Source organism: Patiria miniata, unplaced genomic scaffold (assembly GCF_015706575.1).
Source record: "Patiria miniata isolate m_02_andy unplaced genomic scaffold, ASM1570657v1 HiC_scaffold_10, whole genome shotgun sequence".
Classification (NCBI taxonomy): Eukaryota; Metazoa; Echinodermata; class Asteroidea; order Valvatida; family Asterinidae; genus Patiria; species Patiria miniata.
The window spans coordinates 5,073,884-5,084,907 of NW_024037048.1; the positions used below are offsets into that span (position 1 = coordinate 5,073,884).

Sequence of the window (11,024 nt, forward strand, 5' to 3'; positions counted from 1 at the left end):
TGGAAAGTGACCTTTTTGGGACTTAAAATTACAGAGCTCGTATCAGGAGCTTGTGACACTGTTATGAGAACTAGGGTTCCTCAAAAGTGTAAAGGCTCGTCTTGTGGATCGAAACTTTTAAGAAATCTATGGAAAAAGGGTGATGAAGAAATCTTCGTTATTAAGAGATGGGAAGAAAACCTCAGAGTGAAATCAAGCATGGACTGAACGCTTCATTCCACATTTTTACCTCGATGGGTTCAAATCAGGGATAAGGCAAGCACCACAAAAGATTGTATACGTCTCCACAAGGCAATTTCTATAGACGAATTCGTCTCCACAAGGTTTTCACGAAATAGATACATGGATTTTACTCAATAACTAGGAATTTCCAAGGTATGTTGATCTGTCGCAAATGGTAGAGTTTTAGAACAGGGATATTAAGTTCGAATTTCAGCCAATGAAATTAATTATGGTTAAAATAAGAGCATTTTGAAACTGTACTTTCAAACTCGAAAACTTTAGTACACGAAAACAAAGAAATGTGTCCACAAGGATACAAATTTCAGTATCTGTGGATGCACATGTATTCCTACCAAAAGGCACTATGCTACTGTTTTGTGCACATCATATAAATGGTGACTGCTTCATGAACGGTTCACATCATTATCAGTCAATATGTGTGTACCATCTTCATCTGACAATAAAAGAGTAGCTCATTTCCCATAATACCAGAGTGATGATTTGTACCGGTTTATGTATACTTTCAGAAACCATTGACGTTCCTGTCGCTAGAAGGTCAAAGTTTGTGGGCCCTGGAGGCTATAACCTGAAGAAATTGAGGGCGGAGACAGGTAAGCAACAGATTTTGGTGGCCGAGTTTGGGTAAGTTTGACTCGGTGTACAAATTTGCCGTTTCAGGATTGTGGCAAAAGGATTTGAAAGATTGGTGGATATAATTTGATGTCATGACAAATTTGTTTCGGAAGTTGCCAGATTTGAAATATCTTAAAGGGCCCATGCAAGGTAATTTTTTTTTTAATGCATTCCTTCAAATTTGTGTCCCATTGTATAATTAACCTTATTTTCAATTTTTCGTTTTGCCATGAAAAGGTGTTTTGGTGCTTTTTTTGTTTTTATGCTGATGCAAATTTTCGTATTCATGAGCAAAACCGTGATGTCATTCAGGGTAGAAAACTCATTGTTACAATTATTTTGCTAGAATGTTGGATATTTTGCTGTCGTAAATATTCTTTGCTTTGGTGATGTGTTGTGTAAGTAAATGGCAGTAAGCCAGTGAGCAACCCTTTCTCACACATTTTTCAATGAGCACATTTTGAGTTCCGTTTGAACAGAATTGAACCCCTAAATTGAACAGTGTCTTCCTGAAATGACATCACAGCAACAGCCCTTTCAGTTGTCCGGAAAAAGTATGGACAATTTTAAAGGGAATGTACATCATTGGCTTTTGCTGTAATTTTCAGAAATGAAATATTTCAGGGGTTAGTATAATAGATCAAATATTGTAACACTGACATGTTTGAAGTTTTGTGTTCGAAAATGCTGGAAAAACCAAGAAAAACAAAACTGTTCAAGTAGTCTGGTTCCCTGACTCCACTAAATATAAAATGGATCAGTTTACAGATGCTGGAAAATTGTAAGGTAAGGGTACCAGTCTAGCTGGCCTGCACCCGTTCATGAACATGTAACCAATAGCAAACAAAATTTGGACTGAATTAATGGTAAATTTGGAGCAGTAGTTGAAAAATAGTTAGGTTTTTCCAACGGTGGTCGGCTGACCACCGCTGGAAATTTTTACAAAAATACCATTTTCTTGAAAATGACTTCACACCAGGTGCCGTAATTTTACAGGATGCTTTAAACTGTCAATTACCAACATCCTATTTAGGTATTTCGTAAAAACTGGGTAGTTTTATTTTTCGATGTTTGCAAATGTTGTATATTCCCTTTAAATGTTTAAAGATCTAGAAGTGCACTTTTCAATAAAATTAACCACAAAGGGATTTCAAATACTTTTCGTACATTTAAGAGGAGTAGAAAGTTGCTCAAAATGTGTTCCTAAAGAACTCTTCATCGCATGACCCTTTAAAACCTTTACAAAATCACACATGTGTTTGTTTCTGCACTATGAGTTAACTGGCCCTTGCTTCATTTTGTTTAAGCTGATACTGATGTTTTATGTGTCGGATACTGCTAACACATTTTCTAAGTTTTACTTTAAATTCCAATTTCTCCTCAGGTGTGACAATCTCCCAGCTGGATGAGAGTAACTTCTCCGTCTTTGCGCCGACGCCCAGCGCCATGGATGAAGCCAAGGAGAAGATAGAGGAACTGCTGCAGGATGATGTAAGATTCCATTGAAATCACTGACATACGCTCACTATAAACCGTGGATGTCTGAAAAGCTTTTGTTACGGACAAAATGTCAAAAAAACGTGAATAATGATGATTATATTTCAGACATTTGGTAACCCTTTCAGACATTTGGTCTGATGTCAGAAACATTATCCCCTCTTAAGTTTCAGACATTTTGAATGTCTGAAACTCACAGGATAGATCTGTTTCTGCTCAAAAGCAACCCCAACTAAAAACTTTTTGGAGGGTTGCAAACACCCAAAGTTTAAAAAAAAATAACAATTTTTTTAAATGGTCAAACGCCATTATCAGAGGAAAAAAATGAATTTATTGGAGATCATGAACAGTGTTTCTTTAACAACGGAAATCCTTTATTCATTATTGTTTGTATTTATTTTCGATTTCAGAGAGAACCTGAGCTTGCATTTGGTGCTATATATGTTGCTACAATCATCGAAGTCAAGTAAGCATGCAACTCCATCTGACCATTTTCAATTTGTGTATTTATTCTGATTCCTTTCAACAGCAGCACTCAAAAACATCTTAAAATACCACTGTTATTATCTGTGTACAGAGATAATTTTCCATAACAAGTTGGTCACCCTTCTTTTGAATGACAGCATGTCAGATCAAACGATTTTTAATAGGATATGCATTGCGCCAGCACACAGCCATCACAAGTCAACCGCAAGTCAGTCAAGTCATCCAGTCTCAACTCTCAAGTCAAATACAAAGCTATTCAAATGAACCATGCCCTTCAGGAAACCGACATTCATAAATACCTCAGACAGTTTAGCTATTCCTATTGGTCGAGAGCCCGTCACATGGCCGGTATTAAACGGATGATAAAGACATGGCTAGCTGGTCTTAAACACTTTTCCAGTGTCACAATAAAATGTGGACTCCTAAAAATCCAGTGCCTCTTACCGTTTCATTGGTTGAACGTTCACAATCCTCACGTAGGCATGCGCAACACTACAAGCGAGTCAGAAATTTATAGTTCTAAATTCAAAACGCAACGCCCCAGGTGCGTTCTGCGTGACATCGCGCAGAACATGTTACGCGCGCGTCAATCTCCATAAAAGGGTTGTTTACATCTTACTCGCCAGCTGAACACTCCATTATTTTGCTAGAGGGATGTTTCAAAAAGCATGAAGTGAACTTGTTGAACAAAATCGGGATTTTTTGAACGAATTATTTGAAATTTTTTTACGGATAAGGTATTTATGAATGGGAATAAATATGTGCTCGGTCGGTATTTATCACTCGTTTAATACCGCTTAGAGTCTGGGTGCTGATAATTACCCTCGCCTCCGGCTCGGGTAATTATCAGCACCCAGACTCTAAGCGGTATTAAACGAGTGATAAAAACCTCCGGAGCACACATTTATTCCCTTAGTCATACATACTTAGGCGTTGACATCACGAGCAATCTCAGATGGAATCAACACATCAACAAGATCACTTCCACTGCTAACCGCAGCCTAGGTTTTCTACGTCGCAACATCTCCATCTGCTCAAGAAGAACCAAAACCAAGGCCTATACCACATTTGTTAGACCTCACTTAGAGTACAGCTCGGCTGCTTGGGATCCATATACACAAGATCAGATAACGCAGATTGAAGCTGTCCAACGTAGAGGAGCAAGATTTGTGTTCTGAGACTACGACTACAAGAGCAGCCCATCAGCTATGATCTCAGCACTTAAATGGGATACTCTCTCATTGAGAAGAAAGGAGCACCGCCTCAACGTCTTCAACAATGGATTACACGGTCACCTGGCCCTCCCGGCATTAACCATCTTACGCCCGACCACACGCTCATCTAGATTCTCAAACGCAAACACCTTCCTCAGACTACAAGCAAGAAAGGACTGTTATAAATACTCCTTTTTTCCAAGGACTGTAACCGAGTGGAACCAATTACCTGTGAATATTACATCGATCATTGACAAACTACCCTTCAAGCAACAACTGTACAAGCACTTAGGAAACTAGAACCCACCCACGGAGTTTGAGCGCCGTGCGACCTGCCACTTCCAAGAATAAGCCTGAACAAACATCCAAACAGAGACTTGCGTATTATTATATAGATAATAATAAAACAGCAAAACTTAAAAATACAATGCACATTTAAACACGCAGGTGACAAGGCTTTTTCTGTAGCAGGACCTACAATCCTGGCCAAAATGGTTGGGACACTTCCTGAGCCTGCCACGGTCACCCACTCCCCCGCTCCCCCGGTCAATGTTGTTCTCTCCAGCTGATGGAGCACACACCGCACAATGAGAGACAACATTGAACGGGGGCTTTGGGGCCCAGCGAGATTTGGCCAGGATTGTAGATACTGAAACTAACTCAATTACAAATGAGACGAGGGATGCCAGTTATCAGGCTATGTAGCTTGAATTCAGACTTTTTCATTTTTTTTAAAAACAAACAGCAGCATTCCATCCCTTCACAGGTGGGAAATATAAATCCTTGTGCAGCACGCACAGACAAAACAAAATTGTGCATGGTATTGCAATATGTTCATGATGTTTTGCAATCATTTTGTACATTTCGCCGTCTTTCACATTCCAAATTTTCAGGCCCTGGAGCAAAAAGCCCACTGGCATCCCTGAAGACTCCAGGTGAAATGAAATTTCTTTTATTCATCAAGATAACATCTTTTTCTTGATGCAGGAGACATTAATTGACTGGAATCTTTTTTTTTTCTTTCTTGGTAACTCACAGAGAGATTGGTGTTACGGTGAAACTCTATCCCACAATGCAACCTGCTCTACTGCACAACTCACAGTTGGACCAGCGAAAGGTAAACTATTACCGCGTGTGATGCTTTTTTTTTTTTTTTTATCTGTGTCGCTCTGCGTGCCACTTTTGCCCACACCTGGCTTAGTAAATCTAAGTCATAAAATGTGATGCATTATATTGTGGCAATTTTGTGTGACAACTCATACAGAATATGAATGTGTATTGAAACAAGGCATATCATAATAAACAAATTGTCTGTAAGGAGTCCAGTGAAAAGTGCTGATATTGTAGCTGAATCCAGAAAGACTTTTGTACATAAAAATGTACATTTGTCCAATTTTCACATGTGTAAAAATTGTGCCATGATGCATCATGTATGTTCATAGCCTATTGCCGGTGTAGTCACTTGGGGTTTACTTGCTGCACATGCGCAGTGTGAGACATCCACTAGTCTTCGCATGTTGGCAACATTTCACCAACATATTCTGGCGCTATGGTGGCATAGAATGTCCAAAATTTCCATTATGTGAGTTTTCCCAAAGTTATACCCCAAAAAGATCTACTTAAAATAAGTTTCCAATAAAACTCACCATATAATCAACTGAGCTACATTTCTTTGAAAGGAATATTCGTTGCTTTCTTTTTGCCATGCAAATTGACCATGAATTATACTGATGAAGAGCAAATCAATAATTGTGAATAAAAAAAAATGGTTGCTCCCTATTTATCACCTGGACGGGAACATTGACATTGCTGGCTTCACTTCCATAGGTCTCACTTATTCCTAAAAACTCAGTTTTTAAGGAAAACAAAATAAACATCTTAATCAACGAAAATCACTGCTTGCGAAAAGACTACTACATCATTTGAATAGGGAGCATCAATAGACCTATTGAAACAACAATTAGAGTAAGAAAAGACTGATTATGTCATGCCGCATTTAAGCCTTATTAAGGGACAAAGGCTGAAGTCGTCAAGTGGAATACCTGGGCACAGTAGACAAACTAAGTGGAGCGAAGGAACATACGTGGCATACATTAAACTTTTTTTGGGGGGGGGGGGTTTCCTTCTTCAATTTTGTATCTGTACACTGCATTCTGAGACAGCCAACTTGTTCTAATGACAAAAGAATGAACCATCACCAGTCACAACTCATCCAGTCTCAATTCACAAGCTTTTCAAATGAAATGTGAACAGTGACCCATTATTCTTCATCCCATATTACTTGTGACTGACTGGTGAATTGACTTGTGACTGGGCTTTGACCGGCTTGACAGCAACGCTGCATCATGGCGACTTTTCCTTTTATCGCAGGTGAATCACCCGAGTGCCCTGGGCTTTGAGGTCGGCCAGGAGATCTCCGTCAAGTATTTTGGGCGGGACCCGGTCAGCGGCAAGATGAGGTTATCCCGGAAGGCCCTCCTGGCGCCCGCCTCGGCCGTTATCAGGAACCTAACGGGCAATAAGAACGGCAGCTCCTCCTGACACGAGTCTGGGCACCATACGGGTTGACTCCATGCAGCTGTCCTGTTTTTTGTTGTTCAGAGAGATCCACACAGTTATATTTAAATAAAAAACAACTAGAGAGCACACTCATTATGTGTGGACATGCCGACACGGATGCGCGGATTATTTCACAATCGTGCCAAGTTCTAATTAATACTCTCTGCATTTTCCCTTCTATAAAATGGCCACCATGTATTCTCGTCGGCACGTCCGCGTGTGCGCATACATGTAGTATAGCGAGTGCACTCTCTCATTTAATATAATGTATGGAGAGATCCCATCAGAAAGTTTGGAACCGATAACCAAAGTTCTTCCAAGAGGGTTGTTAAAGCTACTGTCGTGGAATGATTGGTCATTGTAATAGAATGTATCATTCATCTAAGTGTGTACAATTGGGGAATTGGGTATGCACAGGATATGTATAGGTCTCTCTCAAATGATGTCATTTCCTACAGACCAGCCACGTGCATCGGCATTTTGAGCATCAACTTGCATAAAGCGCAGCGGCTGCATCGTATTTCGAGCACATTACGAGCAACAAGCTCATGTGTTTGGAACATTTTCAACACTGCGCAATGCATGCTTGATAGTGTAAAATACGCAGATGCAGTCTTCCTACAGAGATGGCCGTCTTCCAGAGAGACCTATAGATACCACTCACAAGGGCCAAGCGAGGAAAGTTTGTTAACAGTGTCACTCTGCGTCAATCTGCAAAATGAATGTAGAATTGACCAATTTCATTGTCAATGTTCACATGCGAGGAATAAATTATGGCCTGGTATCATAGTGCTCCTACATGTAAGCACACAATTTTCAGCTTTAAAAGAGTTTCTGTATTTTTCATGGATACTGTAAGCAGTCAGAGATTAAACTCACATAATTTTTCCCTTCTCATTGACTTTTCTTCGAAATTATGATTTAAATAAAATGACATATTGTGGACAAATCATTAAAGAAAATTGGAAAGTTCGTTGGAAAAGTAAAGTTTCATCTCTGAGCAGTAAGCACAGCAAAGAGCATACCGACTTCTGAGGTGGAATTATCTCAGGTTGAACTAGTAATGAACAGTAGAAATGTCCATGCAGGTCTGGTGAAACAAAACCATGTTGCACCCGGTAATACCCGAGCTACAGGTATCAGGAACTTCTCTTAATGTAAATGTAATGCATGTGGGAAACTTCCGACTTTTTCATAAATGGGCAGGATCCTGGCACCTACATGTATCTGACCTAAGATTTGTCCCACAGTAGGCAGAATCTTTTGGTCTGGGAACCAGACTGTCTCCATGTATATGCTCGAGCATAAGCCCGTCTGCGCAGTGAAATACACTAATGATTAGAGATAAGTGCCAAATTGAAACTGCAAATCCGAGGAATTCAGCGTTTACAGACAGCAGATGAAATCCCGAAGAGTAGTGAATTTGCATAATCGAGCTGAGATGTTACAAGGGCTCTAATAGCAGCGTGGCAAGATGATTTATCAATGTAAATTCTTATCCGTGATAGGTTGCGTAATTTGAAATTAACAGATTGACAAATGGCAGTGACTTGGTTGGACATCTGCATGGTCTGGTCAAATTCCACTCCAAGATATCTGATCTCAGTGGAAGTCTGGATGATTCCAGCGCCTACTTGGAGGGAAACATCAGATAAAGAATTGAGAATTCTAGTATTGGCACAGACAAAGAATTCTGTTTTTTATAATTCATTCAGTAGAAGCATGTTACTTATGCGCCTATCAAATTCCCCCCCCCCCCCCCCCCCGCCCCAGGTCCGATGTCGGGATTTGGTCATGTGTTGCTTGCCCCGGGGTGGGAATTTTGGTCACTCAAATTACATTGTTACCATTGGCGTACTACATGGAAATGCAATTACTAGTGTGCCCAACGTATGTAGGTCGGGCATTTTCACTTAAATTTTGCCTGAGGGGTGGGGATTTTGTCACTTCAAAAGTGACAATCCCCACGTTGAGGGAAGGGGGGTGGACGGTGGGGGTGGGGGGGGGGTGGGGGGGGGGGGGGGGACAATTGATAGGCGCATTATAACATCCAGTGCTTTATGGCCATGATGCATTCAGATAATGTTGACAAAGCTCGGTTAATTTCACTAGTGCTAATGAGTTAAAAGTAACAATGACACAGACATTTGAGTCACTGGGGTGTAATTTATTACTGGTTTGGCTTGCCTTATTTACACCGAAGCAAAAGAACATACTGTAGATGTACATTTACATTGTTTTACAACGCTGCCCAAAACTGTGCTACTGCCAAATACATTAGAAGAGTGTGCAATCACTATAGTTTTTGTGTTATTAAATATATACATGTAAAACCTTGTCAGTTCAGTCCCGCACCTGGGATCTGGAGACCAACTATATATCAAGTATGGTACTGAAAAAGTTGTGGATACCGGTGTATTGTAAAATTAGGACTGCATGAAATATGGACTCAATAAGTTTAATATTGCACATGCTTCATTGATCATGCATGTAATTTGGACAGTGGCTGGCCACGTGTAAGAAATAGAGACGAGATTTCAAAGGAGTCAAAATTCATACGACACCGGGTACCTGATGTCATGCTTATATACATGTAGCGCTTTATGCCGAAGTTCTCAGACGCTTCACAATTATTACCCCTTTTTATTAATCACCATTTTGTGCTTACCGCACTAGCAGAAAAATTCTGTGCTAACCCTGTAAGCACATAATCCTTAGTTACGAGATATACGCATGTGCATAAGCCCAAATTCCTCACTAATCCGTGAAAAAGGCTTACCGTAAGCACACAATTTTCTGCTACAGTAAGCAGGCAATCGGAGGCAATTGTAGTAAAGTGTCTTGCCCATGAACACAATCACGATGTTCCCCGTCGGGGTTCAAACCCACGTAACATGACACGAGTCAAACACTGTAACCATTGGCCCACGCTTCTTTCAGTATCCAGTTCCTAGCACATAAGCCTAGCTTTGATTATTAACCCTGCGCAGCGTTTACAAAAAAACTTTGCAACAACTCTTCACCTAAAGGGCAGCAGGTACTTTCCCGCACTACGCAAGACCCTATTCATAGCAATACAACAAAAAACCACGTGCCAGACAGTTGTCAGACAGTGCGCTGGAAAGATAATTGACTGGCGGCTGTGGTATGCAGTTATGAAGGGAGATGGCTGTGTCAAGTTACAGGTCTTTGTTGATGTTTCAATGAGACTTGGCAGGAGGCCTGGTCGAAAGTTTGTTGACACGGCCTGGGTGTAGCCCTGGCTGCAAAGTTCATTGAACCAGCTGATTTGGCAAGGGTTGAATGAGGATTAGATAGGAGGTGATAGGAGGGTTTAAATGTCCACCAATTGCCTCCAGTGAACCCGTGTACTTATAATTGATGTGGTGACACAAACAATTAAATTTCACTGTACAATCATACTACAATGTGAAGGACAAAAATACATACATATAAAGAAGCTGTACCATTATTTTACATTGCAACTTGTTTAATACCGAAGGAATAAGACAAACGTTGATAATCTTAGTCTATAAGATTCTGTCGTAGGCATACATTTTCTGGGGAAAAAAATACACGTATTTCATGTTGGTTCACCAACATGTAAATGAATTGGACATTTATAATACAATAAAAAATATTTTTTAAATAACAAAAGTGAGAGTTGCCATTGTTTTCTGTGCATGAATATGTTTGTAGCACCCTCACCCCCCCCTACTTGGCACATTATTTCTTCAGACTCTTCAGAGAATTAAAAAAAAATAAAACAATGAAGTACAAAAATATGTCTGAAACTAATACAAGCCTTGAACTTTGCCTTTTTCTAGGGTTGCATTTACACAGCTTTATATTTACAGTGTGATTTTTTTTTGGGGGGGGGTGGGAAAACAAGACTCAAGAATTCAAAATTGTTTTTTGTCCAATGAAACATCTTAGGCCAATGAAAGTCTTGCAGTAGAATTGTCTGAGTACAACTTTCAAAACTGCCCCAATCAGGTGACCTAGAGAGCAACACGGTTAACCCTCCGAGCAGCGAAGTGGTGATTTCATTCTCCACATTTTCCAAATATGGGCATAATTTTTTTTCAATGGGCCAATAAGGCCAAGCTTCCATGTAATCCTCACCCCTACTATACACCACAAGCCTGTAGACTCCCATTGGCCAGACCCTACCCACTCTGGAGTAAGGAGTGTTGAAAGACAGAAGCCAAGATGGCGCCCAATGCCTTTGTGCAGTAATGGGAGATCTTAGTGGCCAACCTTAAGTGCCGATCCCTTTGTGTCAACCCCTCGTGCCGCCAGGAGCCCAGACATGGTTGTAAACAATCCCTGGCCATGTGAATGACCTATATCTTGTGCCTGTACAGGCATGCCAGGGTTATTGACCTATAAACACATGTGGTGATTCAATTC

General features: G+C 40.4%; 1 protein-coding gene across 1 annotated transcript in view; it reads left to right on the forward strand.

Annotated features, from left to right (window-relative positions):
- LOC119735995 (polyribonucleotide nucleotidyltransferase 1, mitochondrial-like) overlaps positions 1-8,335 on the forward strand; it is a 35,404-nt gene extending 27,069 nt beyond the window's left edge. The window contains exons 21-25 of the mRNA XM_038209982.1: positions 750-833; positions 2,240-2,346; positions 2,763-2,818; positions 5,091-5,169; positions 6,423-8,335. Of these exons, the coding sequence (XP_038065910.1) occupies positions 750-833; positions 2,240-2,346; positions 2,763-2,818; positions 5,091-5,169; positions 6,423-6,593 (497 nt within the window). The 3' untranslated portion in view covers positions 6,594-8,335. The remainder of the gene's footprint in view (positions 1-749; positions 834-2,239; positions 2,347-2,762; positions 2,819-5,090; positions 5,170-6,422) is intronic.
- The last annotated feature ends 2,689 nt before the right edge of the window (positions 8,336-11,024 follow it).